This window comes from Scomber scombrus, chromosome 15 (assembly GCF_963691925.1).
Source record: "Scomber scombrus chromosome 15, fScoSco1.1, whole genome shotgun sequence".
NCBI lineage: Eukaryota > Metazoa > Chordata > Actinopteri > Scombriformes > Scombridae > Scomber > Scomber scombrus.
The window spans coordinates 14991452-15010668 of NC_084984.1; the positions used below are offsets into that span (position 1 = coordinate 14991452).

General features: G+C 42.4%; 1 protein-coding gene across 1 annotated transcript; it reads left to right on the forward strand.

Annotated features, from left to right (window-relative positions):
* The first annotated feature begins 3543 nt into the window (after window positions 1-3543).
* On the forward strand, window positions 3544-18662 carry ckmt2a (creatine kinase, mitochondrial 2a (sarcomeric)). The gene is made up of 9 exons (XM_062434471.1): window positions 3544-3713; window positions 11407-11605; window positions 12237-12332; window positions 12434-12655; window positions 13958-14043; window positions 14892-15015; window positions 15872-16006; window positions 17055-17180; window positions 18271-18662. Exons 1-9 carry the CDS (start codon window positions 3565-3567, stop codon window positions 18385-18387), a joined length of 1254 nt encoding a protein of 417 aa, XP_062290455.1. The 5' UTR covers window positions 3544-3564; the 3' UTR covers window positions 18388-18662.
* The last annotated feature ends 555 nt before the right edge of the window (window positions 18663-19217 follow it).

Sequence of the window (19217 nt, forward strand, 5' to 3'; positions counted from 1 at the left end):
ATGTCTGCACCATGTATGGGGATAGTCTGAACTATAGAACTTGTTTTAATTTTACTAATAACTTCTTTGATCATCTGTTAACACCCACTGCTCTTTTATCTGTTTCTATCTGCGGATGCCTACATATGGTCCGATCCAAATGTTAGCATAGGATTAGCATGGTAGGCTAACAGTCCTTATGCTTTATATCCCCATCGTGGCATTTTTCAGAGAAACTTTAACACATCTTTTACTTGCCCAGAACAGTGCTGGTAAACCACAGAGCTAGACTTTTTTTTATTTTTCATTAACCCTAACCTACAGTCTGAGGGCTAGCCATGCTAACTAGCTGCTAGCCACTATGTAGGCTGGTAAAATGGATCCATTGCCACTCTGCTCCTGTCAGTGTCGGTGCCTCAGAGTGAGATGTTTCAGTCGTTAAATGTTTTAAAAACTTATCTCGGGACTGTTCACACCAGCTAATTTGATCTGTAGCCGCTCCAGCCAATAAACACCTACAACTTAAATCCACAATATCACAAAAGTATTGAAGGTCACACCAGAAAGTGACACAACAAAAATTAATCCACACAACTTTGTGAAATATACGAATCTAGAAACTTGGAGACGTAACTCGCTGGGCTATAAACTATTGTAGCTAGCTGGGAACATGCTAGCTCTACTAGCCTACTTTCTATTTAACTTTAAGTTTAATTTACTGCTCCGAGTATTTCGTTCTTAGGATTGTGCATTGTTTAATTCAATAAAGAGTTACTGAAAAGGAAGAAATCACACAATCACAAAAGACTTAATATTTTGTTTACCATTGAATCCTGCATAATAACGTTTTGTGGAGCAGTTTAGACTATAATCTGATACAGGAATAAATTAAAGTAGATGGTTTAATACAGCTAAACTAGCTAGCTCTATCGTGGACTCTTTGGCTCTCTCTTCACTGAAAGGTTAGCATTGTCAAGATGGTTTGAATTTGTCAAAAGTCAAATGTTAAAGACCAAAAATAAGACAAAGGTTTGTTTTTTTAATTCACAAAAGTAAACCTAAAAGAGTGAAAAAAAAGGTTCAAATTAAAGTGAAATTGAGCAAAGCTGACCTGGAGCCTGAGTTTCATTTCAATGTACTTTGTCCTAGTAATTGAATCCACATATTTAATTTGAATTCATTCATTTTGATGCAAACCTTCACAGTTTTTTAAGTGCTAGCGTGACTGGACGATAATAATGAGCAGTATCAGGTTACAAAGGCAGCGCTGTACACCTACATATAGACCAGAAATTGTAAAAAAGAACCGTGATGTCACCCATTGCTTTGTGGACTCCCATTTTAAAGCCTTGAATTTGCATTTTTGACTGTGGTCATCTTGGGTTTTTGGAGCCAGAAGTGACCATATTTGGACGAGATGGTGGGGCTTGACCCTAATGCTTTCAGCACAGTGCAATTACAGTCTATGGTTAATTTGTAGTGTGAATAACAGGCTTAATTCACCTTGACCTCTACAAACAAAGTCTTTGAAATTTTAACTATGAGTTACTCAAAGCTAGACAGCGACACTTTTCTGAAATTATTAATAAGAACATCAACAACACTCGCACTCTGTTTGCTATGGTTGATAAGCTTACAAACCCCCCTAAACAGATAGCTCCAGAACTCCTTTCCACAGATAAATGCAATGAATTTGCTTGCTTTTTCAGTGAAAAAATACAGTCCATAAGGTTAAATATCAACACAAAACAATAAAATGATGCAATCCCTAAGACCTCCCAGGAATAACTCAACTGCGATGTCAGAATTTAATACAGTTAACCAAAAAACCATAGAGGAAACAGTTCAGCATCTAAAACCATCAACATGCTGTCTTGACACAATGCCATCAAACTTTTTTAAAACTATTGTGAACTCTGTCCAAACAGATTTGTGACAAATAATAAATAGCTCACTTCAATCAGGCACGTTTCCTAAACCCCTAAAAGTAGCTGCCATTAAGCCACTCTTAAAAAAGAGAACGCTGGATGCTTCCATGTTAACCAACTACAGACCTGTCTCAAATCTTCCTTTTATAGCCAAAATCATTGAGAAAGTGGTTTTTAATCAACTCAGCAATTTCTTGAACTCCAGTGGCCTTTTTGACAAATTTCAATCAGGCTTCCGACCTCACCACAGTACAGAAACAGCTCTTATTAGAGTGTTAAATGACATAAGGTTAAACACTGACTCAGGCGTCAGGTGTCAGTTCTGGTCCTGTTGGATCTCAGTGCTGCGTTTGACACTGTGGATCACAGTATACTGTTGAACAGGTTGGAAATTTGGGCAGGACTCAGCGGAACAGTCCTAGACTGGTTCAGGTCCGGAGCAGAGTTATTTTGTGATTTTTATGAATCTGATCGAGTGGCTATGACATATGGAGTTCCTCAGGGGTCAGTTCTTGGACCCCTTCTGTTCAGTCTATATATGCTGCCTTTGGGTCAAATTCTGCAGAACTCTAATGTAGACTATCACAGTTATGCAGATGACACGCAGATATACCTAGCACTGTCCCCGGATGACTACAGTCCAATACAGTCATAGTGTCACTGTTTAGACCAAGTAACTAATTGGATGAACCAAAATTTCCTTCAATTAAATCAGGACAAAACTGAGGTAATTGTTTTTGGCAATAAAGAGAAGAGGATTGCTGTCAGTAAACATCTCAAGTCACTCTATCTAAAAACTAGCGACCAAGTCCGAAACCTTGGCGGGCTGATAAACTCAGATCTGACCTTCAGCAGTCATATCAAATCAATCACCAAAACAGCCTTCTATCAGCTTAAGAACATATCCAGAGTGAAGGGTTTTATGTCTCAAACAGACCAGGAGAAGTTGATTCATGCTTTCATCTCCAGTAGACTTGACTACTCTAACGGTCTTCTGACTGGACTCCCACAAAAAAGCATTAAACAACTGCAGCTCATTCAGAACGCTGCAGCTCGAGTTTTGACCAGAACAAAGAGATCAGAGCACATTACTCCAGTTCTAAAGTCTTTTAGATTTTAAAGTTCTGCTACTGGTCTACAAATCACTGAATTGTTTAGGTCCAGAATACATGAATGACATGTTAGTAGAATATAAACCCAGTAGGGCTCTGACATCTACTGACTCAGGTCAGATAGTGGAGCCCAGAGTTCAGACTAAACATGGTGAAGCAACTTTTAGCTGTTATGCTGCACACAACTGGAAAAAACTACCAGCAGAACTGAAATCAGCCCCAACTGTGAATATTTTTAAATCCAGGTTAAAAACACTTCTCTTATCCTGTGCTAATGATTGAGCTCTTTCAAAGCAATATGTACCTCCCTGAAAAAACTGAACATCTGACTCCTTATAGGGCCTTTTAGTACAACCAAACACTGAACAAGACTTCTTTTAGGTGACTAAAGTTTGTGAACTGAAACTATGCCAAGTTTTACCAACACACCTAGCCTTAGACCGTCATCAACATGGCCAAAACTGAGTGTCTTTTCTTTCTTTCTCTTTTTTTTCTCTCCAGCTCTTTCACTTCTTCTGACAGAATCTTACTAAACTAGAGGAAAGATGGCAAGCTCTTTCACACGTATGTTATCTGGCCGCAATACAGCTGTGCTGTTGGCCAGCTTGGGCGCGGGGACGTTGGCGACCGGCTTCTTGATGAGTGAAAACAACTCTCTGATGGCCGATACGAAAAAGAAGCTCTATCCTCCAAGGTAAGACATGCTTACACCAACACTGCAGAGATATGAGGAACATGTGATATAAAGCAAAATACACTGATGGGGGTCATTTCAGGTCAAGAATCAGACAGCTGTTGAGACGAGTTCAGAAGAGTTTGTACAGTGTGTATTGTATGTCCAGTAGATGAATGACCTTAATGAGTCGGTAAATAGTTCGAGCTCTATATTTAATTGGCATGACGACACAGGAACTGACTACGTGCTCCACCTCACTTGCACATATCAGAAGTATGACTCATTGCTTTGTGTTTCCACAACAGAAAGGTGACAACAACAGAGATACTTGGACTGTTTGTGAACTCATACTTGTGTTTAAAAGTGTCCCACCAATAGGGTTCAGCATAAGTAAAACCATTTTGAGGATCAGTGTGACCGTGTGGATTGTGTCAGCACGCTGCAAGTGAAAATCAAGAGTATGAAAGAGGTCACGGCAGCAACACAGTATCACTGACACTCTCAGGTTTCAGCTGCACTACCTTTGACTTACTCTCCCTCTCGCTCTCTCTTTCAGACGCACAGATTCTCACATAAGCATTCCTCATTCCTAACCTCTCTCTCTCTCTCTCTCTCTCTCTTCATATGCACATATATGTACATAGACGTGACCAATAGTCTCTGGGAATCATCATCTTCTAGGAAAGCCAGGTTTTATTAAAGTGACATCTTGAGCATGTCATACTTTCTTAACCCTTACATACTATTCAGGTGTTAGATTTGACCCATTTTTTTTACATTTGAGAGCTGTAAAAACACAATATACACATTTTTTCTAAGAGGACTTTTCCTAATGTGACCCTGAATTACAAAAATGTAAATAAAATACGTGATTTTTTTTTATTGTTTGTGCAGCTGATACACATTTTTGTCTTATCCAGATGTCCAAATTTCACCTAAAATGTGGTTCTTAAAGAGACAGGAGCTAAAACTACCTCTTTTCAGACAGAGGCTGAACTGAGGCTGCATAAAGGGCGAGTATAAGATAAATGAAGGTTTATTTTAATCTATAACCATGCAAAGATATTCCAGCAGAGCTCCTGAAAATGTGCATATACCCACCTTAACTAATATAAACAGATAGAATGACGTTTTCAATGTCAAACTGTTGTGTCGAGGCTGGGGGACATCCGTGAAGCGGTCCAATCCAACCTCTGGCCAAGATACGGTAAGGAGGAGGTTCACTCTGCAATTGGAGAAGCGGAAAGAGCCTGTGAAAGAGCCCAAGCAAACCCCATCGCTGCTATCAATAGAGACGGCTACGAAATGCAGCTGAGAGAAGCAGAGAGGCTAATCCATGAGGCAATAGCGAGCCTGAAAGACTGGGAAAAATGGATTCCACATGATCAGACAGCAGACCTGAAAGGCAGATTGAAAGACCTGAGAACATTCCGCAGCAACCTTGAGGCCAGGAGAGCAGAATTCCTCACCGCACAAAGAATTGCAGAAGAGGGAAGAAGAGGATCAGAGCCCCAACTGATGGCAGTGCCACAGCCGGTTCCACAAGCAGTGGTGAGAATAAAGCCAACCAGTCTACCGAAATTCACTGGGTTCAAGAGGAATTTCCACAGATGGAGGAAAGACTGGGAAAGCCTGCAAAAGCAGGGAGAACCGACTGGCTCAGTGGAGGTAAAGAAGTTCCAACTCCTTGACAGTGTGGACGAGAGGATATGCAGAGACCTGCGGCTGTCTACATACAACACTGCTGAAGACATATTCAGAGTGCTTCAAAACAGGTACGGAAACAAGTCAGCAATTGCCTTGGAAATAATCGAGGACCTGGAGAGGATCCCTCCCTTGAAGTCGTACCAGCCGAGGAAGGTAATTGACCTAATTCAAGCTGTGGAAAAGGCCCTGAATGACCTCACTGAGCTTGAAAGTGCTGGAGCCATCAAGAATCCCCTGGTGATCAGATCCATAGTGTAGATATATGCTATGAATTGGCCACTGCTAAAATATCAGATAAGGGGATTAATTACTTTGTTGTTTGTTTCATATAAATATGTGGTCCTATGTGTAACAATTTGAAAGCAGTAAGCTTGTTGTGTAAGAAGAATGCATGAAGACAGTTTACCCTGAAGTGTAATTAAATAGGTAGATTCTTGATGTTGACACGTCCCACTTGCATAGGTTAAAGGTTTATTATTAACAGGAGAGCGGGGTCAAACATTCAGTCAGAGCCCTGACCATCCTTTGTTAAACGATGCAGAACTAACCATAAAACCCCCACAGGAGGTCTGGATTGTGTAGTTTCAGAAGAAGGGGGTCACATGGAAGTCACTATTGCGCCTGTTTAAGGAGGTCACAGGAAGATCACATATCCTGGACTGTGAGAAGATGGAGGATGGAGTCAGATCAACAGCCAATCAGGAGACGACAGCACCTCACACATTGCATCATGATTCTGTATTTTTGGATAAAAGGGGTCAGGGAAAGGATAGGAGTCGGACTTCATGAACTGACACACACTGTTGTTCATCAGGGACAGGAAGATCTCGACCCAGAGCTCTGTATATGCTTTATACATTTACTGTTAAATAAATAGCGTGTTGAGACCGAATATTCTTCTCCTATTTTTTCATCAAAACGAACACGTGGACTGAGCTCACACATAGAGAAAGATTTAGCAAGTAGAATAGCTCAGACCGCAACAATAGAGAGCAAACTGCCTGACAATATGAAGAGGGACTGGCTGACATTCATGGTCAATCCAAGAAACGGAGTCACACCTGACAATCACTTCGATAGCCTCCTCACATTCTTAAAGACTCAGGATGACATTCTAGAGAAACTAGACCAACTGGGTGTAGGTGAGAGACCGGAGAAGAAACCTACCTACCCGGAGAAGAGGTTTGCCTCCACAAAGTCCACAAGAAGAGGAGGATGTGTTGTCTGTGGAGACGAAAGGCACAGAGAGAAGATTTTCTTTTGCAAGCGGTTCAAAGAATTAAAGCCTGGTGAAAAGCTAAACGCCGTTGAAAAGCTAGGAGCATGCAGAAGATGCCTCATGTGTCATGAAGAGGACGAGGAATGTACAGACACTTACCTGTGCAGGAACAGAGACTGCAAGAGAGACCACCATTTCTTTCTCTGCCGGAAAGGAGGATTCAAGGGGAAAGAATCTGAGAAAGTGGGAAAACCCAGCACCAGAAGGCAAACCCTCACAGAGGAACAAGAGAAATTAATATCTGAGCTCCGCCCAGACATGGCAGAAAAATTCAGGAAAGCTTTCACCAACATGGCTGCAAAATCACACTGCACTGGAAAAAACCTACCTGGAGTGATGGACTCAAACACATGTGAGTTACCAGTTATTCTTATGCTCCTTGAGGTAACCACCAATGCGGGGCAGAAGATTGGAACACTCATTGACTTAGCATCAGACACCAACTACATCACTCACAGAGCTGCCAGAAGACTCAAACTACGAAGTGAAAGAATCACACTGGTTGTCCATGGAGTCGGAGGCATGGCCATGAAGGTAAAGACCAAAAGATACTTACTCAAGGTAAGAGTCAAGACACCCAGAGGCACGGAGAGAGCTCATGAGCTGATCTGTTATGGCTTGGATGAAATTGCAAGAGTGCACAGAGTCATCAAACCGCAACAACTCAAGAAGTTTTTCCCCGACACCAGTCTGGAAGACCTCCACAGACCAGAGCACGTCGAGCTTCTCATCAGCCACCGTGAAGGAAGACTCGCCCCACAAACAGTAAAGGTAGTAGGAGATCTCGTCCTTTGGGAGAGCACTTTAGGAAAGACTGTCGGCGGAGCGCATCCAGACCTCTTTGAAGTCGTGGACATGGCCCTACACAACTCCGAGACTCACTTTGCACGATCGATGAGGACCACAGCAGTGAAGTATCAAGAAATTGCTGAGATACACGAGATCAAGGCTGAAACCAAAAGCACAGCTGGCAGAGAGTTCTTAGACTGGTGGAAATGGGACAGCATTGGAGCAGCCTATGAACCCATGTGTGGAGGATGCAGATGTGGTAACTGTCAACCGGGAGGTAAAGACATGACTCTGAGCGAGGAGAAAGAACTGGAGATCATCAGACGAGGCCTTACCTACGTGGAAAAAGATGCACACAGTCAGGAGGCTCACTTGGACACAAAATACCCCTGGATTGAGGATCCAAGTTCCCTGCCCAATAACAGGAATGGAGTGGAGGCCACCTTTCTACGGACAGAGAGACAGCTCAAGAAAGAACCAGAGTGGCGGGTGGCATACACAACTCAAGTCCATGAGATGGTGGAGAGGAGAGCAGCAAAGAAACTCACCAAGGAAACCATCGCTGACTGGAAAGGCCCAGTATGGTATGTCAGCCACTTGGTGGCGCCAAACCCACACTCCATTACAACACCTGTGAGACTGGTATGGAACAGCAGCCAGAAGTTTAGAGGGCTCAGCATGAACGACCTCCTCCTGAAAGGGCCTGATGTTCTCAATCCCATCCGAGCAGTGTTATTAAGGTTCAGAAGAGGAGTCCATGCTGCTCTAGGTGACATCAAGAAAATGTACAATTCTGTGTGGCTTGAAGATCTGGAGATGCACCTCCACAAATTTCTCTGGAGAGACAGTGAAGATGGAGAAATTGAGGAATATGCCATCACCAGAGCCAACATTGGTGATCGACCAGCAGGGTGCATCGCACAACTGGCCATGAGAGAGACGGCAAAACTGCCTATCTTCACTCACCTGGAGGAGGAGCGTAGGTTCATTGAAGAGGATGCCTATGTGGATGACATCCTGACATCTCATAATGACCTGGACAAGCTAGACAAAACCACCAAAACAGTCGAAGAAGTCCTGAAAGCAGGTGGATTCTTCCTCAAGCCGTGGGTCAGGTCAGGCCAAAGTGGGAGGCAGACACAAGCATCACAACATCCAGAAACGTCGGATCAAGTCTTCATTCTTCCCAACCAAATGAGAGAAGGAGACAACAAAGCCCTTGGAGTTGGGTACCTGGTCGAATCTGACAAACTGTATCTCATGACTTCAATCAACTTCTCAAAGAGAAACAATAAGATGAGAATCAGCCAAAATCTTCCTCGGAAAGGGGTAAGAGAAAAAACTCCAAACCCACTGACTAGAAGACAACTTCTTAGCCAAGTGGCTAGCCTGTATGACCCCATAGGCCTTGCAACACCTACCAAACAAAAGGGAGCCATTCTAGTCAGAAGAGCTTTTCAGGAAGCTGGAGGCAAAACTCTAACACGATACACATGGGACAAACTGCTGTCTGAAAGACTTAGAGAAGAAGCTATCCACCTGTTTGAGGAATACACACGGCTCAACCAAATCACCTTCCACAGAAGCCTCACACCAGTCAAAAGAATTGGAGGACCCTGGGGAATAACATTCTCTGATGGAAGTGACCAGAGCTATGGAGCTGTTGTGTACTTCGGATGGGAGACCGAACAAGGCGTCCAGGTCCGGCTTGTTGAGTCCAAAGGAAAGCTCACACCACTTGACCAAAAAGGAGAACCAGTGAAAGCTGAGGTATGTGGTGCTGTCTTTGCTGCAAGGCTCAGAAGATACATCGAAAAGCACAGTCGGATGCAACTGGAACGTTGGCTCCATCTGCTGGACAGCCAAACCGTGCTAGGAGCAATACAGAGAGACAGTTATGGGTACCAGACCTTTTTCGCAAACAGAGTGGGAGAGATCCAGAAGTCCACATCAGTTGAGGACTGGAGGTGGATTCCAGGTGAGCAAAACATTGCATACATCGTAACAAGAGGAGGAAGCCCAGAAGACCTCAAAGAGGACTCTGTGTGGCAGAATGGACCAGGTAATGGAGTCTTCACATGGGGTGAGTTTCAAACCTTCCTTTATATGGCTTCCAACGTCGCCAATGAAAGACCTATTGATGCCAGGACTCAGAGCCGGGAGGACTGTGTAGAGAGTACATCAGCCCAAATTCACTTCTGCTTGGAAGAGCTGGACCCAGTGGAGACCCAGGGACCTTTAACTTTGAAGGCTACAGCTACAAGAGATTAAGAGCTATCCAAACAGAAGTTGATCGGTTCTGGAGGAAATGGAGCCAATTAGCAGGACCAAACCTCTTTGTCAGGACCAAGTGGCACACAGCACACAGGAACGTGGCCGTTGGAGATGTTGTCTGGCTCACTGACCAAAACACCCTGCGAGGTCAGTTCAGGCTTGCCAGAGTCATTGATGTCAATGCTGACAAAAAAGGAATCGTAAGGGATGTGCATGTCAGAACCTTCCCCAGCTACCCAGTCTCAACTGTGAAGCCCACTCAAAAGGTGAGAAATCCATCAACCAAAATACCTGCAACAGTTCTTCACAGAGATGTCAGACGGATAGTCGTCCTGCTTCCAGTTGAAGAGCAGCAACAATGGAGCAACTCAATCCATCACAGAGCTGGTGTGACCTCCTTGGGTTGAGCAACCAGGAGGTCAAGTGGGAAGTGTTGTGTCAAAACCTGGTTTACTGAGAAAGGAGCCACAGTCTCAGATCCCAGACACTCCAAACCTGCAGGGGGCAACCACATCACTGGTGGAACCCCAGGTAAGAGGAAGGAAGTGCCTGAGGAAGCACATTCACCTGCGCACCCATACAGGAAGCATGGTTAAATGTTTGGAGCTGGCTCAGTCAGCTCTCTTGCCTGCTCCTGGAGACACCTCACAGCCACAGCTCCTGATCGACCATTGAAGACACCACTGGTACAGAACAGTAGATGTTTAAGTTTGGAGGCCATGCTTCCCAAATGCTTTGATTGTGTGTTTGTGGTTGCAATGGTTATTTTTGTTGAGTAAATTGGAAACTTTATTATAGAAGTACTTTGGTACTCGTGCTTTGTTTCTAGTACTCTAATAGTGACCTTTGGTGTAGCTTGTTACTTTAATTGTTAACCTTTTTGAAATGATTTGAGTTGAATTAATCTGAATAAGTTTAATTTCATTTCATTTATCAAGTAACATTAACATTTATTAATTCATTTATTCTTTATATTAAGAAGTGTGAACTGAAATTATTTGCTATTAATGCCTTTGTCTTTCTGTTTATCCTAGGTTATTAACCTATTCTGTTACACCCCATTCACCCACTTCTGACCCAAAATAAAAAACTCAAGATTGAACAGAATTGAGTTGTCCATCGTGTCCTTCAGCAGTTGATCAGCCGTTTTCAAGTTTGGGCAGAGCTGTGGTCAACAAATACACACTTTAACAGCACATAACTTGACACAAACCAACAGGACATGTAACTTTAAGAATTGCTATCTAGGTCAGGCATTTGCCAAAGTATTCCTTAAAGGGCTGTGTGCCAACCAACCAATCAAGAGCACACGATTAAACCAATTAACTGTCCCAACACTGAGATCAATTGATTATATGAGTCAAGCCTGGTGTGCTACTGCTTGGTTGGAATGAAAACCTGCAGCCACATTAAGGTCCTTTATTATGGAGTATCAGACACTAGTTATTTTTCAAAGCAGAATATTTAAGTCTTAAAACAACAGAACAAAGAGTAACTTTTGGAGAGAAGAAAAACACACAGTAGCTGCACTGACCTCTGTTGTTTAAAAACAGAAATCTTCAACATCCTGTAGTCGGGTGCGGTCTGTTGTACTTGTGAACACAGGATGTAGAAGAAGCATGTTTTCAACCCTAGTCTCCACCCGTCCTTTTTTTTACGCAGCTCCGACTTCCCTGACCTGAGGAAACACAACAACTGCATGGCCACGGCTCTGACTCCGGCCATTTATGCCAAACTGAGGGACAAGCTGACCCCCAACAACTGGACCCTGGACCAGTGCATCCAAACCGGAGTCGACAACCCCGGACACCCTTTCATCAAGACTGTGGGCTGTGTGGCTGGAGACGAGGAGAGCTATGAGGTAAGAGAGGATGTAGTTCAGGGGTGTCAAACATGAGGCCCGTGGGCCAGAACCAATCCAATCCAATCCAGCCCACTTTAATTCCTTTCTTCCTTCCTGTCTTTTTTCCTTCTTTCCTGTCTTTTTTCCTTCCTTCTTTCCTGTCTTTTTTCCTTCCTTCCATCTTTCCATACTTCCTTCCATTTTTCCATACTTCCTTCCATCTTTCGTTCCAGTCTTCTTTCCTTCCTTCCTTCCTTCCTTCCTGTCTTTTTTCCTTCCTTCCATCTTTTGTTCCTGTCTTCTTTTCCTTCTTTCCTTCCATCTGTCCTTCCTTACTTCCTTCCTTCCATATTTCCATCCGTCTTCTTTCCTTCCTTCCTTCTTCTTCTCTTTTTTCCATCCATCTGTCTTTCTTCCATCTTTTTTTCCTGCCTTCTTTTCCTTCCTTCCTTTTTCCTTCCTTCCTTCTTCTTTCCTTCCTTCTTCCTTCCTTCCTTCCTTCCTTCCTTCCATCTTTTAATAATCCGGCCCACATCAGATCAAATTGGGCTGTATGTGGCCCTTGAATGAAGATGAGTTTGACAACGCTGATGTAGTTTGTCTATATGTTTTTTCCAGTGTCCTACATTGAATAAATGTTCCCTTCCAGGTGTTTGCTGAACTATTTGACCCCATCATCAAAGACAGGCATGGTGGCTACGACCCCAAAACCATGAAGCACCCAACTGACCTGGACGCCTCCAAGGTAACACCCATCACTCCACAACCCTTATAACTGCTATACTCCTGCATGTATAAAACATTTATTTTACTTCTTGCCTCATCTTCTCCCTCCTCCACCTCCAGATTACCAACGCCGTGTTTGATGATCATTACGTTCTTTCGTCCCGTGTCCGTACCGGCCGCAGCATCCGCGGGCTGAGCCTCCCCCCAGCCTGTTCTAGGGCTGAGCGTCGTGAGGTGGAGAGGGTGGTTGTCAATGCCCTCGCCGGCCTGAAGGGAGACCTGTCCGGACACTACTACAGCCTGGAAAGCATGACGGACAAGGAGCAGCAGCAGCTCATTGATGTGAGTTAATGACGACCTGGAAATAAGATAAATCCTCAGCTTTTGTTCCCCTTAAATTGAACATTTCTAGGATTTATTTCAGTCACATTTCTTTGTGTTTATGAACAAATAATCAAACATAGCTACTAACAGAATTGACAACTTTTTAAAGGGTCAGAGGATGGTTTGCATGACAATGGAGCTCAGGTTTTCACATCCTGACGCCCATATTTGGTTATTTTTAGGCCACAAAAATACAGTGGTTAAGGTTAGGGAAAGATTGTAATTCTGGTTAAATGTTAATTGATGAATTGTGTCTCACACATTGTGGAAAATAATCGTTTCCTAACCTTAATCAAGTCCTGTAAGTGCCTCAACAGAACCCTAAAAAAAGATGGGAACATTTGCTTTAACACCTAATTTTTGCAGTTATAAGCAATATATAAACATTTAATAATTGATGTATAACCTATGTAAGGGCATTGAAGTGTTTATGAATGTCACCCTTTATGTCTGAATGGGGGTTTTACAGATATTCAACCAATGAAATGTATTAGAAAGCACTTGTGACTATAAATCCTGTTACTCCATTTGATCTTTTAGTTTTGGACATTCAAGATTTGCACCCAACAGCGACAAAATATGATTTCTATGAGACAGGATTAGAATCAATTAATCAATCTTTATTTATGTAGTGCCAAATCTCAACAAAAGTGATCTCAAGGCACTTTTCACATAGAACAGATTGAGACCATACTCTTTAATTTAATCCAGCATTTTATAGAGCTTGAGAAGTACAAGTGACTAAAGGAACTGCAATATGAAATCACTATAATGACCTTATAAGGGCTTACATACAAATATAAGTAGCCAACTACTGTACATGCACATCCTCCACTCTTTATATGTAAATTAGTCCCATTTATCCCAATAAGATAGTTAATGTAGCTTCACTTTTATTGACTTTCATTCTGCTCCGACCCGTTCACGCTGCGACACATAAGGATCACTTCCTGTTTGACAAGCCTGTGTCTCCACTGCTCACCTCGGCCTTCATGGCCCGAGACTGGCCTGATTCCAGGGGGATCTGGTAAGGCCGACACAGTCCGGTGAAATCCCATCCCACTGATAGGAAATACAAAATATTTCTCCAGTAACATATTGGACCCACACTCCCTCTCCAGTTATTGTGTATAGATCTGTGAAATCCTCCACAAACGTCATTCTGTTCTCCTCTCCATCATAGTCATTTAGTGTCCTTCTGCTCCTCTTTGAAATCCTCTTCTTCTTCTTCAATCTGTCTCCTCCTCCTTTTACCTGTAGGACCACTTCCTGTTTGACAAGCCAGTCTCTCCACTGCTGACATGTGCCTTTATGGCCAGAGACTGGCCAGACGCCAGGGGCATCTGGTAGGGTCTATTCAGCCCTCCTGCATGTGTCTGCTGTGTGACCATTGTCATTCTTAACCCTTACATACTGTTCAGGGGTCAAATTTGACCCATTTTTAAACATTTGAGAGCTGTAAAAACACCATATACACATTTTTTCTAAGAGGACTTTCCTAATGTGACCCTAAATATACAAAAATGTAAATAAAATACATGATTTTTTTATTGTTTGTGCAGCTGATACACATTTGTTTCATCCAGATGTCCAAATTTGACCTAAATTTCAAAAATCAGCATTCAAACATGTCGTTGAAGTCTTCATAATCTATAAAAAAAATCTGCATTTAAACATATAAATAACATCTATAAAATGTTCTCCTGGATCATAAAACAGTGATTGTGAATGTATTTATTTCACAGAAGGATTCATCAAACATTTATTAATGACTGATGGAGTGTGAATTAGTGTGAAGACTAATTATGAGTCAGAATATGAACAGTATGTAAAGGGTAAATTTCCACATATTTCACCTTAAATATCTTTCTATATCCTGTAAAGCCCAATAGAAGCATTCAGTTATTGCATGTGTGCTCTGATTTTGACGTAAGTTGGTGGAAAAAATACTTCTAGAGACACACACATATATATATATATATATATATTCCTTTTTTATCTATGTAGTCTTTTGAGGATGCATGTGTCCCTCAGACTGTTGCACAAATTAAATCTGCACAGACCAGCAGCATGAATATCAAAGTGTCTACAAAAATCAGGTCCTTCATGACCGTGACTCATCTCCGGTAATAAAAGCAAGTGTTTTTTTTTACCTCGAGAGCTCTTTATTTCCTTTAGCCGTCTCTCTCCTCAGGCACAACAATGAGAAGACCTTCCTGATCTGGATTAATGAGGAGGACCACACCAGAGTCATCTCTATGGAGAAGGGAGGCAACATGAAGAGAGTGTTTGAGAGATTCTGCAGAGGACTCAAACAGGTACGGTTAGTCTGATTCATTACGGAGACAATTACAACTTTTTAGCAACACTAAGGTTAGAAATGTCACTTTGGTTCAGACTGAAATATCTCAAGAGCTACCAGATGAATTGCCATGAAAATGTATAAAGTCATTCTTGTCTCCTTCATGATGACTCGTAATCATTTTGGTGATTTCCTGACTTTACATTCGCGCCAAAATCAGGTCAAAAGTAAATTTTTTCTAACACTTTTATATCAGCTTAAGTTGTACTTTGTGTTTAATGCGAATTAGCAAATGTTAGTTTAGTTTATTTCAGTCACCGAACTCAAACACAGCAAACAATCATATGTCCCTGTTCCTTGCCCTTCATCTTCACCAGAACTAGTGACAAGCCAAAAGGGAAAAACAAAAGTATAAATAAATAAAGCAGTTTTTTCTGACCAAAATGGTGTGCAGTTACCTGTCATATTTAACAGCTAATATACAAACCTGCTCTGTAATGATTGAGAAAATGAGACCACTTTAGTTTATAGTGGGCTCAGCACAAAGCGGTGAACTTTTAATTGTATTGCAATTTTCATACTTTGCAAAGTTAACCAGTATGTTTGACTCCCCTGGTATAAGACAAGGGAGCAGTGGTTTTTTTTGTAAAATTGTACATTTCTGGATCAGAGCCCTTCCCTTCTAACTGCACCTTTGTTTTACTCATTCATGAATCAAAGACGAAAGATCTATTAAAAACTGTATTCTGCGTGTTTTTGGTGTTTTCTTTTTGCTGAAATGCATGAAAATCAGTACAGGTATCTCTCTTCAAAGCCCTGTATGTGTCGTCCTCTAACATATGTATCATATATGTTATCATCGTGTCCCATAGGTGGAGCACCTGATCCAGGAGAGAGGCTGGGAATTCATGTGGAATGAGCGTCTGGGTTATGTCCTCACATGTCCCTCCAACCTGGGAACCGGCCTCAGAGCGGGTGTTCACGTTCGCCTGCCAAAACTCAGCAAGGTAACACACACACACACACACACACACACACACACACACACACACACACACACACACACACACACACACACACACACACACACATTCAGATGGACACACACACACACAAACAGTCAGATGGAAACACACACACACACACACACACACACACACACACACACAGTCAGATGGACACACACACACACAGTCAGATGGACACACACACACACAAAAAAACAAAAAAGAAAGACCTAAAACCAACCTAAATGTATAGTATTAAAGTATTGTGTGTGTATCTGAGTCTGATATATCTTACTCCTCTGTGATGTGGAGCTCTGTTGTTGTCCAGAAACTATAAAAAACACATCAGTGAGTCACACCGCTGCTGCACTGGGTGACATGTTCCTCCATCACGAGGAACACACACAGTTTATTTTGATTCAATTCTCCTGCTCGAAATACTCACTAAAGCACCAAATTTGGATTCATACGCCGCTGAAAATAGTGCCCAATAAAGCACCATCGCTACCTGTTTGAGTAATGTCTGTTAAAAGCTACAGAGCTATTTCAGGAAATGATTTAACCTTGTTTAAAGATATTTGTGACCCGTTTCCTAATGTTTAAGACACATTTGATAAGAACTTTTAGAAAACTAATGAGAATAAAAGGAGGATAAAAGAAAAAAGTATGTATTCATGCAGCTTTGAGGCAGAAAGACAGTCAGACTTGGGGAAGTCAGAAAGCATGAAGAATGGGCTAAGACATTGTTGGTTTTGGTATTTTCATGAGATTTATTGACAATAATGATAAAATATTGATTAGCCTTAGCCTTTCAACTCCAACTATTAAGGAAGATTGTGTGGTATGAAGAGGTCAAGAATAAAAATTACACCCTTTAAATTTAACACAATATTTCTTTTAACAAGATGTAAATGTGTACATTTTTCTCTAAGGCTAAGATCACAGTCTCCCAATACTGTGTAACCTCTTTGCACCATTAACGTTTCTCCTTTTGGGAAATAAACTGCATTTTATTTGCATTTACTAAATGACTAAAATGATCTTGCAGGACGCACGTTTCTCCAAAATCCTGGACAACCTGCGTCTGCAGAAGAGAGGCACAGGAGGCGTAGACACAGCTGCTGTTGGAGACACCTTCGACATTTCCAACAACGACCGTCTGGGAAAATCTGAGGTGAAGAACTATTTATCATCTTACAAATAAACAGTAGAGCAAGGGGGTCAAACATGAGGCCCGTGGGTCAGAACTGGCCCGCCGAGGGGTCCAATCCGGCCCTCTTTTCTTTCCTTCCATCTGTCCTTCCTTCCTTCCTCCCTTTCTTCCTTCTGTCCTTCCTTTTTTCCTTCCTTGTTTGTCTGTCCATCATTCCTTCCCTCTTTTCTTCCCTTATACTTTCCATCTGCCCTTCCTCCCTTTCTTTCTTCCCTCCTGTCTATCCTTCCTTCCGTCCTTCCTTCCTTCCGTCCGTCCTTCCTTCTTTTCCATCCTTCCTTCCTTCCTTCCTTACTTCCTTCTGTCCGTCCTTTCTCCTTTTCCATCCTTCCTTCCTTCCTTCCTTCCCTCCTTCTGTCCGTCCTTTTCCTTTTGTCCTTCTTCCCTTTCTTACATCTTTCCTTCCTGTCTCCTTTTCCTTCCTTCCTTCCTTCCTTCTGTCCATCCATCCTCCCTTCTTTCCTTCCTTTCTTACATCTTTTTAATGATTCCCTTGAATGAAAATGAGTTTGACCCTCCTGCTATAGACCAATGTGTAGTGAACTTCTCATTATGTGTGTGTGCTCTCAGGTGGAGCTGATTCTTATATTATATGAGTGCTCTCAGGTGGAGTTGGTTCTTATATTATGTGTGTGTGCTCTCAGGTGGAGCTAGTTCTTATCTTATGTGTGCTCTCAGGTGGAGTTGGTTCTTATATTTTGTGTGTGTGCTCTCAGGTGGAGCTAGTTCTTATATTATGTGTGTGTGCTCTCAGGTGGAGCTAGTTTTTATATTTGTGTGTGTGCTCTCAGGTGGAGCTAGTTCTTATATTTGTGTGTGTGCTCTCAGGTGGAGCTGGTTCTTATATTTGTGTGTGCTCTCAGGTGGAGCTAGTTCTTATATTTCTGTGTGTGCTCTCAGGTGGAGCTAGTTCTTATATTTCTGTGTGTGCTCTCAGGTGGAGCTGGTTCTCATATATTGTGTGTGTGCCCTCAGGTGGAGCCAGTTCTAATATATTGTGTGTGTGCTCTCAGGTGTAGCTGGTTCTCATATTATGTGTGTGTGCTCTCAGGTGGAGCTGGTCCAGCTGCTGGTCGATGGTGTCAACTACCTGATCGAGTGTGAGAAGAGGCTGGAGAAGGGCCAGGACGTCAAAGTCCCCGCTCCCATCGCCCAGTTTAGGAAATGAACACCACGCTCGTCACTAAATGAGCGTTAGTAGGAGGAAGGGTGGCTCTCTGCTCGGTGCTTCATCCTGAACTGAGATGATGTCCGTCCACCAGCTACACAGAGGAGGAGGGAGGGATTAAAAGGCCTCTTACAAGGATTTCACATCTTTTAGAGTAGTTTAAATAATAAAACTCTACTTACAGGCATAAATCTGCAGTTAGGGGAGATTTCTACCTCAAGTTAAGGTCTTCACTGTAACCCTGACTGACTTCAAATAAAGCCAACTGTATTTAACTAACCGACTCTTTCTTTCCCTTTATTGTTTTTCATTCACACAGTAATTTATATAGTGCGTGTGTGTGTTAACCTGTTACAGCAGGGAGGTCAAACATGAGGCCCCCGGGCCAGAACCGGCCCGCCAAGGAGTCCAATCAAAGCCCATTTTCCTTCCTGGCTTCTTTTCCCTTACTTCCTTTCATCCTTCCATTTGTCCTTCCTCCTTTTGTTCCTGTCTTCTCTTCCTTCTCCTCCTTCTTTTCCTCCCTTCCTTCCATTTGTCCTTTATTCCTTCTATCTTTCCTTCCGTCCTTCCATCTTTCCTTCCTCCCTTTCTTCCTTCCATATTTTCTTCCTGTCTTCTCTTCCTTTCTTCCTTCGTTCCATTTTCCTTTCATATTGTCCTTCCTGTCTTCTCTTCCTTCCTTCCATCTTTTCTTCCTGTCTTCTCTTCCTTCCATTTGTCATTCCATCTTTTCTTCCTGTCTTCCCCTCCTTATTTTCCTCCCTTCCTTCCATCTTTTCTCCCTGTCTTCTCTTCCTTTTACTTCCATCTGTATTTTCTTCCTCCCT

Coding starts and splice junctions, on each gene's coding strand:
- ckmt2a (XM_062434471.1), top strand. CDS start 3,565: ATGGCAAGCTCTTTCACACGTATGTTATCTGGCCGCAATACAGCTGTG. Junction 15,016..15,871: donor TCTGCAGAGGACTCAAACAG/GTACGGTTAGTC, acceptor CGTGTCCCATAG/GTGGAGCACCTGATCCAGGA. Junction 16,007..17,054: donor GCCTGCCAAAACTCAGCAAG/GTAACACACACA, acceptor ATGATCTTGCAG/GACGCACGTTTCTCCAAAAT.